General features: G+C 35.8%; 2 protein-coding genes and 1 pseudogene across 2 annotated transcripts; 2 read left to right on the plus strand and 1 right to left on the minus strand.

Annotated features, from left to right (window-relative positions):
• Positions 1-2,206: 2,206 nt before the first annotated feature.
• Positions 2,207-5,461, plus strand: LOC120186457 (annotated as a pseudogene).
• Positions 5,462-6,413: 952 nt separating this feature from the next.
• LOC120186458 (zinc finger protein-like 1 homolog) lies at positions 6,414-10,065 on the plus strand. Its single transcript, XM_039190372.1, has 7 exons — positions 6,414-6,492; positions 6,627-6,721; positions 7,305-7,376; positions 8,189-8,428; positions 8,576-8,688; positions 8,782-8,959; positions 9,882-10,065. The coding sequence occupies exons 1-6, from the start codon at positions 6,414-6,416 to the stop codon at positions 8,795-8,797; spliced, it is 615 nt and encodes a 204-aa protein (XP_039046303.1). The 3' UTR covers positions 8,798-8,959; positions 9,882-10,065.
• Positions 10,066-11,147: 1,082 nt separating this feature from the next.
• LOC120186510 (vacuolar-sorting receptor 3-like) lies at positions 11,148-16,615 on the minus strand. Its single transcript, XM_039190413.1, has 12 exons — positions 16,244-16,615; positions 14,392-15,084; positions 14,177-14,265; positions 13,986-14,055; positions 13,832-13,915; positions 13,338-13,414; positions 13,173-13,254; positions 12,426-12,508; positions 12,263-12,329; positions 11,667-11,795; positions 11,458-11,567; positions 11,148-11,253 (listed from the first exon to the last, which is right to left on the minus strand). The coding sequence occupies exons 1-12, from the start codon at positions 16,545-16,547 to the stop codon at positions 11,152-11,154; spliced, it is 1,890 nt and encodes a 629-aa protein (XP_039046344.1). The 5' UTR covers positions 16,548-16,615; the 3' UTR covers positions 11,148-11,151.
• Positions 16,616-17,072: the final 457 nt, after the last annotated feature.

A 17,072-nucleotide genomic window follows, 5' to 3' on the forward strand; every position in this document is an offset into this window, starting at 1 on the left:
GTACTTGAAAATTACCAAAATAAAAGAACCCAGAAACAATTGTCTAAGAAATAATCTGGATCGGAGGATCCGAGGAGCTACGAAATAAATAAACTTGAATTTGGCTTCAAGCTAGGTGGAACCTCGCAGTTCTCAAAGCTTGTCTGTTGCAGAGAAACTATAAACCAAACGGTAAACAAGTTACACAAATAATAAAAAATAATAAAAACAACAATAGCAAAAAGAAGACGACCGGCAGCGGTTGAAGATCTACTATCAGATCTGAAAGATACAACAAAATATAAAAGCTTAAAAATTTGTGTTGAAGTTAAGCAGAAAAGAAGTCATAAACTTTCAGAAAACAGGGCCTAACAGCAGCAATAATAATACTGTGATGAAACTGTAAAATTAAAGGTTAAACATAAATTCAAGCAGCTATTTCATTTTATTTTACAAGCAGAAACAAGAATGAGATCACGCTAAAACACATATAAACAATATTATTTTATTATATTCATAAACAGAGAGATTTGATATCGGAAAAGAAGGGGCCTTACGACTTAAAAGAAAGAGGTACGAAGTTCAGGCGAAGGAGATCGCAGTATATCTATATATATTATATAGTTTTTAAAAATATTTTTTTAAAATACGTATAATATATAGTTTTAAAAAAATATTTTTTGAAATTATATATTTTATTTATTTATTTTTATTATTTTTATCTTTTTTATTTTGGTAGGCCCCATGATTCAACCCCCAACTATCCAAGCTTAGCTTCCCACGTTCCAAACGTCTCCATTCCACCTTCCACGTCCTTGGCCAACAAAGCCATGAAAATCAAACACCGAAAAGTGGAGAGCACTTCCCATTTTTCTTCATTTAAAATGGAGTTCTGGGGGTTACAAAAAAAGGGGGGAGGAACGATTAGTAGTTATATCTTCTCTCCACGTTTGCTTGGTCAGCGGTGAATAGTCTCAGCCCATAGTATTCCAACTTCGATCATCAACGCTCATAATATTGGAGTTCTCCTACTCATAAAATATTCCAAATTGAAATTAAATTAATAAAATATATAAGTGACAGAGACAAATTATTATTACATCATATCACGTCAATATTTTATTAAATTTCTAAGATTAAAATAGAATGAAAATATGATTTTTATAACTAAAATATCACAAAAGCAATTGAGTAATAAAAGCATATAGACAATAATAATTGAATAACGAAATAGATAATTTACCTTATACTAAAACCATAATTAACAAATAGGTTTTCTTTTGCTTCGCTTGTAAGAATCAAAATTCCATCATTCTCTTAATAAATTCTTAGGAATATTATGAATTTAAAGTAGGTTGCATTTTTTTTAGAAAAATTAATACCACCAACCTGCTCCTGTCTACTTTGCTGCTTGGAAGCTCTTTTCATGGAGGTTTAGCTAAACTTAGTTTCTAAATCATTTTCCAAATAAATTACGCTATAATTTTTCGACAGGAAAACAAAATTGGATAATTAATTAGGTTAACGTATGATTCAAGGTTCACTACAAGAAATCAAACCCCCAAAACTATGGTTAAGTCCTATGCTATCAGAAATCATTTAGATGTTCGAGTTGTTACATATGTTCTCAATTAGAGATCACTAGTGATTTAATGAAGTTGGCTCTAGTTTTTATGTTCGAACCTCGTAAAGGCCTACATATTTTCTTTAGTTTTTCACCATAAGATGATGATACATGATGTCATTTTATGCCATAGCAGTTGCCGTCGACGGGAGTGATTATAATGAAAGCGATATTGGAGTTCAGTGACTTCAATGCAAGTTTTAAATGTCTAATGACTAAAGAGAAAGTTATCTAGACATTCAGGAACCACCAGTTTAGTTTACCCTAAAATAATCATTTGCGTTAATTTTAATTTACTGGTAATGGACTCATATCGAGAAACCTATATGCTATACTGCAAATACAAAAGTTTCTCCCATAGCAAATTAGCAATGTAGGAAAAAGATGGTAAATTTTTTTCAGATAATGGTGGCTGTATTAATTCCTTAAGAAACACGACAACAAACAGCTAGCCATGAAGAAGAGAACCGAACAACGAAAAGACATTTTCTTAAAGACAATGGCTCCACTGTTTGTTGCAAGAGAAATCAGAGGCATACAAGCTGTTTGCTCTAGGTAATTTTGTCTCCCCGTGGTTCCGTTTCTTCTTCACAAGCAACAACAATGGCCGCCAAAACTACGACTTCAAGATTTCCTTCACCTCTTATCTCTCGTTCAACTAATACCACACCGCCTTCTACGGCGCCTCATTCGCTTCCTAAACGGTGTCAATCTGTGGACCGACGGCGAGTGTCCAAAGGAAACAATGTCAATGCTTCGGAACCAAAGGTTGCTACGAAGATTTCAGTTACTTCAACGAAAAGTTTATTGGTTTCGTTTCAACGGGAGTCCTTTTCACTTAAAACCAAGACTCAAGCGAGTGATCATGGGGAGAATTCGAAGCCAGTGGATCGGCAGCTCTGGCAGGAGAGAACCCGGAAAGCGAATTCTGGTTTGAATATGTTGTCGAGAAGTTCGGATTGTGATGGTGGAAAGAAGATGTTTGAATATAGTGAAATGCTGACTAAGTCATTTCAACGAGCAATGATGCTTAATGAGAGTAGGAGGAGGGTTCCCGTGTCTCCCAAGAAAACCTCTGATACTGATTGTGTCAATGAGCCTTATCGGGTATCATCAAGTGGTTTCGAAAAGAATTCAAAAGGGAGGGCTGGATCTCATAATATCATGGCACCGGCGAAAGTTAGGCATAAAACCGATAGCACGTTAAGGTGGTCATCAGATCCAGATTCGACTAAGTTCAGTCAATCAAAAAGGATTTCTAGTAATGGTAGAATGTCTTCACCTATTAGGGGTGGCATAAGGCCTGCTCGGGTCGTTATTTCCATTAATTCCACTTCGAATGTTGGCCTTTCCGTCGATGTTCAAAGAAAAAAGATAGGGGAGACTCGGAATGACGATGCATATGTTGAGGCTTCTTTATAATCATTACTTGCAATGGAGATTTGTAAATGCAAAGGCAGATGCTGGTTTCATGGTGCAGAAACGGGGAGCAGAGGTATGGTTATTGTTCTTAACTTGTAGGCCAATGCTTCAATTTACTTCACTGTGATAGTTTTTAAAACAAGCTGAACTCATACTAGTTTATGGTAAGGATTACCTATAATGCAAGCTTATGGTACTCAGACTCGGTCTTTAGCATCGGAATACGAATATATGTCCGACACGGTATGTTGAGTTTTCGGAAAGTCATATCCCTACAGCACCTAGATGCAAGTGGCAGCTTTTTCTTTTATAAACAGTGATCCTTTCTCTAACGTTCCCTCTTTTGTACCAGAAAAATCTGTGGAAAACATTGGTTAGAACATCGGAGCTGTGGAATTCGGCCACCTTCAACCGAATCAAGTTGATGTTGCTAAGGCAAAGACTGAAACTGTTTTCCATACTTAAGGGACAAGTAAGATTCAAAAACTTCATGTTTAGGAAGTATTGAGTCAATAGTGCATATAATTCGTGTCGCACATAAGCATATCCAACACTCGCGTCTGTGTCCTAGTAGCACAGCTGCGGGACATTGGTTCTAATTCGACGCTTCCACGGTTCCTCTTGTTTCCCTGCTTCTACTTCTTACTGCATGCTTGTATGAAAATATGGAATTCGGTTGATTTTCGATTAAACTCTGCTATAATCGATGAATGTAGATGGTATATTTAGAAGCGTGGGCTGTCCTCGACAACGACATGTCCGGTTCATTGCTAGGAGCAACCGAAGCATTAAAGGCATGCACTCTTCTTCTTCCAATCGTCGGGAAAGCATCAGTAAGTTCCAAGCTTCTGGTTTGCTGTGCTTTTCGATATACAATCTAGTAACAATTCAGCTGACGGAATGTTGCTCCGGCTTCTCTCGTAACAGATCAATATCCAAAGTCTTGAGGATGCTATAGGTTCAGCAGTTGATGTTATGCAGGCAATGGCATCCCCAATAAGCTCATTATCATCAAAGGTAAACTTCACTATCACAAAAAGATCATTAGTCTTGTTGCCCTTTAATACGACACTTGAGTTCGAGTAACATGTTAAACGGTAATAACGAAATCTCCGAACCTAAAAACGGGGACGAAAGAAGATCAGAGAACAACGGAAATTGTGACTATGTATCACTTTTCCCGTGCAGGTGGAGGAAATGAGTTGCTCAATGGATGAACTTGTGAATGTGAGCGCTAATGAAAAGGTTTTGCTTCAACAATGTAGAAATCTTTTGACGATGCTGGCAGCGAATCAGGTTGAACGATGAGTTTTTCTTTCTTTTCCATGCTATTCTTGCCTTCATTTCTTCATTTGGCTCATTGGAGATCTTTTCAATAGGTCAAGGAGTGTTGGTCGAGGACGCATTTAATTCAGTTAAATCATGTTACAAGCGCTGATCGAGTATATTTTACTTAAATTTAATTATCATAATTAATTACCGTATAATTAAAAAAATATCATATTAGAGTATACATTTTTAGTCAATAAGTTATATATGGACTAATACTGTAATTTAACTAAAAAATATTTATAACAGAAAATGTGAAAATCGTTAATCGATGTAAGTTATTCTTCCCCAAAGGCTCATGAAGCTAATCAAAGCTTCGATATTTAGTTTCGGTGTATAAAAAATAAATTTTCCATATTCATTTCAACTCAGATCTTTCCTTCTCTATGTCTTGATTTTATGCTTGACCTTAAACCCTAGCTAATTTTCAACTTAATCCACTTCTAAAGTCGGTTACGGAATCGAATTTATCAAGTGATTCAATCCCGTGCTTGATCGCTTATATATGCAATGGCGGTCTGCAAATGCCGCAAGGTATGTTTTCTTTAACCAATCTGTATCAAATATTTGATCACTTGATAAAACTCATAGCTACTATTACCATTGTAGATTTATAGTTCTTGCTGGTGATTTATTATTATTATTTCTTTTTCTTGAGAAATATGTGATGGAATTCATAATTCATCTCTGGAGGTTTTAGATCTATCAGAATATGTTTTTATCGTCTTAAAGAATTTAGCATTTTTTCTTCAGATCTTCGTTCTTTTAATTGTGGAGCTTATTAATTGGATATGCTAATTTGAAATGAATGAATCGAACAGAGGGGGACACTGACCTTGATGTTGGGAGGTTCAAGTGGATTTTTTTGCTTGTTATGTTATGTTATGAATATACTCTAATTTTTTTTTAGAAAAGTGTGTTGGGAGGTTCAAGTGGACTGTCGCTGGAGGTTTTAGATCTATAAAAAAATTTGTTTATCGTCTAAAAGAATTTAGGACTCTTCAGATCTTTCATTTTGGAGTTTACTCATTGGAAAATGTGGGTTTGACTACTTTAATGGATGAATTGAACAGACGAGATGTTGACCCTGATATTCAGAAGGTTTAAGTGGAATGTAGCTTGTTGGTATTAGGTTATCAGTGTGTATAGCATAGGTTAAGTTTTAGAGCTGATGTTTGGTTGAGATCAAGATTTGAGATATTTTTGTTTATCATCTAAAGAATTTTGGACTTTAAGATCTTTTTTGTCTAACTTTTGGAGTCTATTAATTGGAAAATGTGAATTTGATTACTTTAATGAATCAATCAAAGAGGGGAACATTGTTGATATTTGGTGGGGGTTCAAGTGGAATGTGGCTTGTTATGTTATGAATTTTCAAGCTTGTGTTGCATAGGATAAAATTTATAGCTGATGTTATTTGGTTGAGATCAAAGGTTTGCAAATTTCTCATTATGTAAATATCCATTTTTCCTTTCGGAGTTTCAGTTGACAAAATTATATTGTTTTGTGCACAAGGTCCCTGTTTGTGGAGAATGCATCTGTTTTCCTGAGCACCAAATATGCGTGGTAAGTTATAACATTCTGTTCATTTTGCAAGCAAAACTGTATTTCCAACTTCCAAGCACTTTGATTGGTTTAAATGAAAAAATGTTTGCGCTTCAGTGACTATGAGAAAACAAGGAAGTGAAAACAATAATAATCCTATTTATACTTGGAAAAGTAAGGAGTGGCGTGCAGAGTTGAACTTCTCTTGTAAAAGTAATTTTTGGGTCATTAACTGATTTCTGGTTGATGTAAAACTTTTCTGCAACTATATGTCTTTGGGATATGTTAGATTTGTTAATAAAATTATATTTACTTTATGATAATCTCTACTGTATGCTATATCATGAAAAAAGTTTTTGTTGTAATGTCAATATGCCCATTTCGGCTCTGTTTATTTAACAGTGTTATGAAACAATTTCATATTGAGTGTTGTATAGAATGGTGTTCTGTAGCTTATAATGTATTTTTCTTCCCACTTTGCTTTAGATTCGTACTTAATCCGAATGGGTAATAAATGGAGAGTATAACTGGCTTTCCAAGTGTTTCAAATGCCAAGCTGTGCTTCGGGAGGGGGATGGCTCTGAAACTACTCTGTTGGGTTGCTTAGGTATGTGTTTATGCTTACATGGATACTGCCTCTAGTGTTTTTTTTTTTTTGGGGGTGGGGGTGCAGAACGCAAGTGTGACTCGTGCTGTTTAATCTTATTTCATATTTTTGCTTTCCTAGATGTCATACACACAAATTGTTTAATTTCACTCGTCAAAAGTTTTCCACTTCACACTGCACCCGCTGGCTATTCTTGTCCTTCATGTTCTATATCTGTAATTTTTCTAATCACCATAAATCAGCTGTTTCCTAGCAACATGCTTATGTTTAATATTGTTTCAACTGATAAATATGAATTTGCGAAATTGATTATGACGCAGCTCTTGAACCTTTCAGGTAGTTGGAAGCATCTAGATGCTAAATGTGTCTATGCTTGAAAACATTGATGGATAACAGATGGTTAACAGTGATAAAAACTATTTTGATGCTGCTTGCTTCTGCTTTTGGAGCTAGTCATATAAGTAGTTAGTGGATTAAAACTATTTTGCTGATTAGCATTTTTCTGATCATTTTCACTGTATATATTTGAAAATTTTCCATGGCATAATGGAAGCAGAGGTTGATATTTAAAACGGAACAAAATGTAAATGAGATTATCTCATATGCAAGAAGTCTTCTGATTATCGTTACTTAAGGAATAAGAACTCAAGACCATACAATTTTCATGTGCATTCCTGAATTTGTTCACTGATTGATATGCTTGTATTATGGCTGTTATGTAGATGGTTTGGGTTATAACTTACGTCTGTAAGTATTTGTTCTCCGGCTTGCCTCATTTTTCAATGGTTTTTTGCCCAGATATGGCCTCCCAAGAGTGTTAAAGATTCAGCATCCCACCTTCATTCACTGCTGAAGGAGGCTATCATGCAGGTCGGTTCACACTCGATTTCTGCTGTTTGAGAAAAAATGCTCCTTCTAAATGTAAAGTGAACTTTAGATATCCTTTTTCTTTTGATATTTTTCTTATCAATATTTTCTTCTGCATTTTCTTAAGTACATCCTTTGCTTCATTATCATATTACCCATCGGTGCTTCTGTAGTCGTACCCTTCCCACTTGCTACTTGTAAATTATAGTACAGTTTCTATGCTTTTCAGCATGTGTTGGTCAAGCTTTATTTTGGCCTTTCAGTGTGGTTGACATATAAGTTTAGGGATTTAATTGTTACCCCGGTAGAGGTTTCCAAAATTGATGCCATGAATTCTGTTAAGGAATTTTTTCCTGTCAAACGTATTGATCAGCAGACCCAGCTGTTCCCAATGAAAATTAATTTAAAAAGTAGGCATAGTAATCTATAGCAAAAATTTTTCTTTCCTAGTCCATTAAAAGCATTGAACTATGAAATAGCTTCTTAATCTAATTCCAAAGCTATTTTAGGATTATAAAACTCAAATTTTAGCCACTAGAATGTTGAAGATCCCAGTGTGTGCAGTGGCCACTCAATCTTTTGACGTTTCTAAATGCCAAAGGGCATTGACTACCTCTGAAATTAACATCTAAATATTATCCTTAAGAAGTGTTCCAAAGAAAAAGGTGATTTGGAAGATTGGAGATTTGACATGCTCTGTTGCAGCTTTATATTGGGCTTTTCATTTTAGCTTGAATATATTGTATGATTAGAGTTCTATCAATTTTCATATCTGCTTAAATAAATTTTATGCAACTTAAGTTGCTAATGTGCAGACTGGCATGGAGAAGAATTTGTTTGGAAATCATCCTCCACCTGCATTTGCTTCAGATCCACTGATGAACATGAACTCTACCGGAGGAAGGGAGCATGGTGGGAATTCGTCACCTGCTGTGTCAAAAGATGAAGGATACTCGACTATTGGAGGACCTTCTAAACTTACGGTGTCCGAAATAACAGAGATAGATGGTCTTGTTTCGGCTGAGAATTACATGAAAATCTCTAGTCCAGTTGGTGCAAGTTTTATTTTTGTTAATTGTTGGATGTGAACTAACTTGTTCGAGTCATATTTTGATTTGCCTGCTTGTATGTGCCAATTCTCGTACATTAGCTTTTTGTCTTCTTAACTTGGGTGCTCCGCTCCATGCCACCATGTGACCCAGCCTGTGGCTACAACACGTAAGAGTACAGTTCATGTTGATAAACAAAATCCAGAAATCTCATATTATGCCGATGATGAAGATGGAAATAATAAAAAGTATTCTCAAAGGGTAAGGTAAAAGAAGCCTTTGTTCATGGTGCCATATATTTTATGCTCTGATCTCAAATTCGTGTTTCGTACCATCATTTTTATAATCTGTTGTTGTAGGTTCACCACGCCATAAGTTTCTCAGAGCATTGATTCCCTTCTGGTCAAGTGCATTACCTACTCTACCGGTGACTGCACCTCCACGTAAAGATGCAGATGGTGGCCCTGAAGGTCGGTTGAAGCATCAGAGGTCAATGCAGATGGATCCACGAAAAATCCTTCTTGTCATGGAAATAATGTAAGTCTGCACTTTTGTTTATCTTCTGTTTGTATGCGCCAATGCCATGCTAATCACTCACATTCAAATGCACGCAGAGATGTACCTTTCTCATGCATGCATTTGCCCTTCTCTTATAAATACGCATTTCTCTTTGTGCTTATGCAATGCATCTTTTCTTATGAGATACCAATTAAGAGGGTGAGATAAAAAAAAATGATCTCTGAAAATTGTGTAAGTAGATACGGTATTTGGATCTCGGGTAAAGTACACTAGAAGTCATTGAACTATGCTAAAATGATTGTTTTGATCACTGAACTTTTAAAATTCATAAAATGATCAATGGTACAAATAGGGATGGGCATGGGTCGAGTTTTTGGTCCACCCGACCCGAGAATAAGGGAGCCTCCACCTGAGACCCGATCCGACCAAAACAAGGTTTCACCCGACCCGATATATAACTTAGAAACCTGACCCGACCCGAAATAATAAAAAAATAATTTTTATTCAATAAAAACAGTGACTTAATTGGAAAAAAAATTATATATAGAGGGTATTATTGTAATTATTCTTAAATATATAAGGTAAAATTATATATTTTTTCGGGTTAGATCAGGTATTTTTCACCCTAAACCCAAACCTGACTGAATATCACACTTAAAAAAATCTGACCCGACTCGGCCTGGCCCAGACCAGAATTTTTTTTTAAAAAATCCGACTCGATCGGGTCAGAACCCATCGGATCGGAACCCATCGAATTCGGGTCTCATGCCCATCCTTAGGTACAAAACGGTCATTAAATTTTATTGAATTGTTACATAAGGGTCATTGAATTTATCAAGCTTTTACAGTTATTATAACAGATCTTTTGGTTGGTACGGAGATTTGGGTTCTTGACAACTAAATGAACACCTGAATGGAGTACATGATTTGTGTTACGCAGGACGTGCATGTCGACTATGGGTATCTTGTATTACAGAATCGCGCAAAGGTCTCTAGGCGAGGGACACTGGACGAGGAGCAAGTAGTAGTAGTAAACTAATTAAAAATTCTACTGTCTGTCATTGACTTGTTGCCCATTCTTTCCCTTGGCGGCGGTTGGATTTGAGCACACTTATCTCAACGTCTTTGTATCTACTTCGGATTTAATTACAATTTCTTTTCTCGGACAACACAGGATTCTATCTTCTAATCACTAATATATAAATTTCCACTTACAGTATTACAATATCAACTTAATTAAATTTATATACGTGAGTTATTATTTAGAATATAATTATTGAAAAAAAATTTATAAACAATGTTAAGACGAGGACGGGTATCATGAAATTACTTTTAAAAAAATTAAAAGATAAACAAATAAAGCATTTATCATCTTAAATTTTTTGTTGAATTCATTTTCATCAATAGTATATCAGATAGTTTAAATATATACAATTGATTAATATTTGTATAAATCAATTTTGAATAAGAAAGCTATTTTATAGTTTTTTTTTAGCAAATTCTAAATTTAGTTCTGGCCGTACCTAGACGGGAGGGGTAGGGTAAGCTCTAAGAGAAGCAATGAGAGTCCTCTTGGTGGGTCTAGGAACTTATGACTTAAAGAAATACGAGAGAACAAAGATGAACAATTGATTAAATATGTTTGCTCGAATTTTTATAGACTCCTTAATCTTATTCGTGGAAATTAATATATAGCCAAACTTTGAAATAGGAATAGAAATACGTCGAAAGAAACTTTTGCTTCGTAATTACGACATCAATCTTTAGTTTAATTTATTATTATATCTTCTAAAAAAATACAAATCATCATAAACACGGCAATTTTCTTTAATGCAAGATTATACATGTATATGAATTGTATACGTACACATAACATAACCTCACCGCAATAGCAAAGTATCAAATAATTATCCATCCGGGCAAAGCACGGCTTCCGGAGATTTAGGATCTGGAAAGAAAACGAAAAAGAGAATCAAAATTCTTAGATGCTGCAGTCAGATCCTTGTGATCTGCCCCTGATCTCGACTTTTATTTTCATCATGATTACGGTGTTTATAATGAACAAATGGCTACTTCGACAGTCATTCGTTTTTGACTGATACAGTATCGGTAACATCGATGCTCTCGAAAATGTAATTGAACAAGGGCATAACAAGAACAATATCGAACCTGAATGATCTAACTCTGAAAAATGCAGGGAGTTTGCTTCTTCATGCACGATTGATGTCGCTTAAGTGGTTCGGAATTTCCACTTCACTATCCAGAGGCATGTACTGTGCCATTATAGCTCTGATTTCGGAATCCATGTACGACTACAAAACAAGTAAAATTAGGCAAAAGAAGTCCAACTATGATCTATGCTATACCAATCAAACACCCTCATTTCCATGCACTTGGATCAAAACCAAGCCTTCCCGTAAAAGGACTCGGTTATAACAGTCACTTCCCTTGCCAACCAACATGCAGTTCAGAGCTCATGTTGTAGGCTTATTTTATAATGTAATGCATCAACTTACCCTTAATCGATATTTGTAAACAAGATAGGCGCCGCCACCAGCCATTGCCATACCGATCAAAATGGCCCATATGGCAGCCCACGCTGATCTTACTTCGGTATGGGCCTTACCTGAGATAGAACAAGGGTTTGATATCAAAACACTAATGATATGTTGTATATTCTGAATAAAGTTGGTTCGAGTTGCAAACCCCAGATGTGCCAACTCACTTATGCAGGTATCATGGTCCCTGATATACAGAAGATCTCCACTGCAAGTGCATTCGTAACTTCCCCAGGTATTCTTGCAGCTACATTCAGGGCACTGACAGGCTTTCTTCTCATTGCATTCATCAATATCTGCATGATGGACAAGGCAGAAATATAAAATTGATATAGTATTCTCATACAACTCGGACTCGGATTGAAATTGTAGGATATGATATGCTCAACTTTTTCCAACTTTTTTGCAGGCATTTGGAGTCCTTAAAAGGTCATATCTCCATACCAATCTCCGTAAATGTGTTGGGTAAAGTGTTGGACATGTATACTTCAAGAAAAATGAAAATTTGGTACAACATAGAAACATTAAAAAATTCAAGTTTCATGCTAGTTTCTTCATCATAAGAATGAAGTAGGTGCTTTCAAGATGTTCGGTAGCGGACAGGTTCTCACTCCACATGACCTATTGGTGAAAATAATTCAACTCAAACCAGGTTTTGATTTTTGAGATCCTAATTACAGCCGGAGCCATATACAAGGATGGAACCAGGATTATATCTCCGTCACTGCATACATACATACACATATATTCATTCAAGGCTCACCTTGGCAACTCTTGACACCATCACCTTTAAACCCTGGAGGACACTTGCATTTAACATCTCCTTTATCCTGTTCAGATTCTTGATCAGAACATAAACTTATTTTCACAAGGAAGAATAAAAGAAAAACGGAAGGAGCTTGTAAATAATAAACTCAGCTACTAACCAAACACGCAGAGAATGCAATTCCATGCCGTGACTCATGCCAACAACCTCCGTTATTAATCGTGCACCTTCCAGGCCCACCGGCTGAATGACAAGAAGAAACAGAATATGAGTAAAATACAAATCCATGTTACACGAACTCAATTGTGAGTGTTGAACATGGAAATGTTCAGTTTCATCCCCAAAATTTCCATGTACTTAGGGAGTCCTTTTATGATCATATCTCCATATACATTTTTAGATACATATCGTACACGGTAGTAAAGTCCTTTCTCAAGAAGAATGCTTCAATGCTCTTTATCAAGAAATATGCAAACAAATAATATAGTCAATATGGGGCTTCAAAACGAAACACAAGTCATAAAAAACAAATCAAGCTTTTTTCACATGTGGAATAGGCTACACACTATGGTACTCAGACTTGAGTGTAAGTATCAAACACGGATATGCATCAGGCACGGGTTATGCTTATTTTTTTAAAATTAAATATTTAGAGCGTCCTTAGACAGTCATATTCCCATATCCATGTCCAAATATGTGTCAGACATGGGTGTTGGATATAATAGGTACCTTAGTTAAAATGATGAGTTAGAGAAACATACGATACATGCATCCAATAATATGCCCATATCAATGGCATGAATCACAACCGAACGTTAACTCGGTAACTTAACACTAAACATTAACTTTGAAGTAAAAACTTTATCTATGCAAATAAAATTATCAATAATAGAATCTCGATTCTCACGTTCACAGTGATTATAACCATCTCCTTTGAATTGAACACCATTAACCAAAGGACATTCGCAAATTCTTCCTCGAAATGTATCCTATGAAGCAAATCAATATTCATATAAGTTCATGATGTCATAAGCATTTAGAGAACCTTTATCAAAAATGTTTTAATTCATACCTTGCAGGCTGTGAGATTCGCTGCTTTATCTTGCCAACAACCACCATTGTTTTCCAAGCATTCATTCGTCTCCACATCTGTAACAGAAGTAACCGCTTTCATTCGTGTTTCAATAACAACTGGACAATAACTTGAACTACTACACTTCACTTCCAAGAGCCTAACCTAGGCTATGTTGCTCAGTCTAAGGGGTATGTGTTGGATATTGGCATATGTCTGACACAGATATGTACAATGCTTTTAAAGTTTTTCCATGTATTCAGAGAATCCGTAGAGGCTCATATACCCATAATCATATCTGAAAATGATTAAGACGTCGGTTTCAAGAAAAATAAAGAGCCGAGAAACATAGACCCTCTGTATCTTTGGCAGAAGTGGACATCTCACAACACAAATTCATTAATTTTTTCCTCGGAACTTCATGACCACACAGGACAACCTAAGTGGAAACAGACTAGAAGACTTTGTAAGAAAATATAACATGAAAAACTCACCACTAGTTAAACAAGAAGCCGGTTCAGTAGTCTCCTCAAAGCCAGCACAAATGGCCTTCAAAACAGCACTTTTGGCCAGCTTTCCTGCATGCATATATGTCAGAAAAGGAAAGCTCCCAAAATGTTAGCTGGGAATACATGCGTGTACACGAACCTCGATACTGGTGATTGTTGACAACAAGGGTAGGCAACATCGTAACATCACCCCTAGATCCTTTCCCCACCTACGAAAATGTTTCGTTTAGAAAGGTTTTCAACGATTAACAGCTTCAAAAGGTCAAATATGACAACAAATCCATAACAAAGGAGTAGTAAAACATAAATGTCTGAGAATGAGAGTGTTACTTGGGCATCTTGTTCTTCTTTTAGAACTGGATTATCCGCATCAGCATCAGGATCTCCCATACACTTTTCTATCTTTTTACCATCAAGCCCTGGATGAATGACAAAAGAACGTCATCAATTAGTCATTACTAGTTTCCGACAATATTTTGATTCTTGACAGTGCTATTAGTGGCAATTTTAAGTGAAACAAAGGATTCTTTTAATTAATTGTTTACCAAGAGATCTGATAACACTGTCCGCACATTCCTTGTTATATTTTTTCTCCTTCATGGGACATCGTATTTGAAAGTCTGTCACATAGTCCCACCACACCCAAGGCCTATTGGTCTCGTTTCCCACTCTGAAAACACAAAGCTGCCTTAAGTTCTCAATAACAACATCTTTTCCATCATAACCCGAGCTAAAATCTTGTTCGGGATCCGGTGCACAATATCTTCCATGATTGATGCATTGAGATTTGCACTGTTGGCTTAGGGTGAAAGCTTGAGGGCAGTACCAAGTTATATAATGGGGTGTGAATTGAGTATAGCCGCCTTTTTCGAGTACCTGAGCAACACCCTTGAAATCCTTCACAAATCTCATCAGTATATCACACTTAAATCCGCATTCATCATTGCTGTTGGTCCATAACTCATACTCAACACGGTCATCAGGGTGCGGAACAGCCTCTCGCCAATCAAGATTAACATTGACCATATCCCCACCATTGATTGCTTTCTTTAGAATATCACCGAAAGTTTTCTCGATAAGGGCAGATGGAATCGTTATATTTTCAATGTATTTCGCAGAAGAACGAACCTCTTCAGGTGTGTCCATGGTTATTAATGCTTCTTCAATGTCATCCGCAACGAGCATTGCAGAAGCACCAGCCTGCTGCGCATTCCAAACCTTTAAAGCAAAGAAGCAATCTGGAAAATAGTACAACAAAGTAAGGTTCTCAATGCAAGCTCGGTATTTGTGGGGGGGGGGTTGGGAACTAGAGAAAGATTAAATGCAGGACCATAACTTAATTCAGATTGAAACAAATTTTACAACCTTAGCAGATTGAAACAAAGGGAATGGTGAACTGATACATGTTCTTGAACGTACATCATCATCACCTCAGATTATCCTCATTTCTTTAATAGTTTAATGACATTATAGCAATGCAACTAAAGTACTTAATATGGAGGTAAACTATAAGCCATTGTCATGAAATTCTTTGGTCAACAGCAATTTTCAGCATCTTGAAACACATGTTTATAATCATACATCTATTTGAGAACCATTCTAACTCAGATCATGCACTCTAAATCTATACTACTTGGACTCGGATTTGAATTTCAAATACAAGTAAGAGTCTGACCCCTATAGTTCAAATTTTTTCCTAAAATTTTTCATGCATTTGGAGGATCTATGAAAAGTCATATACTCCCATACTCATATCTGGGATATGGATCTACCAAAGGTATTACAAGAAAAATGAAGATTCGGAGAAACATATCTTGGAACAACTTTTTTAGAAACCTTCAAAGGTGATCCCTATGAAATAATGGGAAATGGATAATAGGGGAAAAAACTCAAATTTCAGAAAACAACCACTAGGATAAAAAGAGAAAAAGGCATCCTACCAGACGACTTAATCAGGCTAAAACAAGCAAGTTAATACATAAATAACTATGTGAATTCTCAATCAGCCAAATCAAACAAACTACAAAACTCAAAAGCTATGGAAACTGATAAACCAAAACTTCTTCAAATGAACTAATGAATTATAGACACACACATATATGTCACCTAAATCCAAATGGGTAAAAGTAATAAACTCAAATCCCAGGCTAACGATTAAATTATTGCCTAAAAAGGGAAAAACCTTAAATCAACCAAACACGACAAATCAAACATTAAACGTTAAACCTAATATTAGAGCAAGAATCCCAATTTGAAACAAATCAAATTATCCAAAAAACACACACACAAAAGTTCCTCATCAGTCACCCTACAGCGGACAAAATATAGCTTAAATAAAAAAATCCCAGAGTATTTTTTTTCTTTTCTAATTAAAAGGCGAAATGATGAAAAGGGTACCTCCACGATCGACCAAAACAAAATTAGGAAGAGAACCAGGCTTGGATTTGTATGAAATGCCGAACTCATCAAAGCTCTTACAAGCCTTTCTGTTTTCCTTAGGATAAACCAAAGCACCAGCCATGCTTCCACCATATTGAGGTACCCCAAAGTTCCCAATTGCACTGACGTAGGTTCCTTTAATCTTCTCCGGCGACGTCACCTTCAAGCTGTTCTTTTCCACCACGAATCTCGCGTGACAATTCCCTATAAAAAACAACAACGTAAACCATTGAAGAAGATGATGGAATCTTTGTAGCTCCATCTCTGTTTTTTAATTTTTATTTTCAGGGATTTGGATTTGATGAGTTTCAAAGACGATACTGAATAAAACGAAGATGAAGATCGTGTGCGAAAAAACACAAAAATCATTAAATAGTTAAATGGAGGGGAAATGGCCTTTAGAATTTAGATATCAAAATCAAAGAGTCGAAACCTTTGATTTTTCAGAGAATTGATTTTTCAGAGAAACATTTTATATTTTTATTCGCTGAAATGTTGGATCAACAAGTGAAATTTGGACACGATGCAAAACGGAATTTTAGTCTGAGATTTGCGAGGCAGATCATCGTAATTCGTAATTTCTTATAAAAAATCGAATATAAAATTAAAGGGTAAATAACACAAATGGTCTTCTGACTATAATAAGTTGCTTTTTTTAATCCTCTTACTATTGAAAGTTACAAAATGGCCTCTCAACTATAAGGCATGGCTTTGTTGAGTCCTCAAACTATTAAAAGTTATAAAATAGTCATTTGATTATTCATATATTCTAAAATTGTACTTTTCC

The sequence above is a fragment of the Hibiscus syriacus genome, unplaced genomic scaffold, assembly GCF_006381635.1.
Source record: "Hibiscus syriacus cultivar Baekdansim isolate YM2019G1 unplaced genomic scaffold, ASM638163v2 tig00113548_pilon, whole genome shotgun sequence".
Classification (NCBI taxonomy): domain Eukaryota; kingdom Viridiplantae; phylum Streptophyta; class Magnoliopsida; order Malvales; family Malvaceae; genus Hibiscus; species Hibiscus syriacus.

Bases quoted from the DNA above. Each gene is read 5' to 3' on its own strand.
- LOC120186458 (XM_039190372.1), top strand. From the start codon at position 6,414: ATGGAGAGTATAACTGGCTTTCCAAGTGTTTCAAATGCCAAGCTGTGC. The intron at 6,493-6,626 runs GTTGGGTTGCTT...TTGCTTTCCTAG, and splicing joins GATGGCTCTGAAACTACTCT to ATGTCATACACACAAATTGT. The intron at 8,429-8,575 runs GCAAGTTTTATT...CATGTGACCCAG, and splicing joins AAATCTCTAGTCCAGTTGGT to CCTGTGGCTACAACACGTAA.
- LOC120186510 (XM_039190413.1), bottom strand. From the start codon at position 16,547: ATGGAGCTACAAAGATTCCATCATCTTCTTCAATGGTTTACGTTGTTG. The intron at 14,266-14,391 runs GTAAACAATTAA...TCATTCATCCAG, and splicing joins CAGTGTTATCAGATCTCTTG to GGCTTGATGGTAAAAAGATA. The intron at 11,254-11,457 runs GTAAGTTGATGC...CTTGTTTTGTAG, and splicing joins TTTACAAATATCGATTAAGG to TCGTACATGGATTCCGAAAT.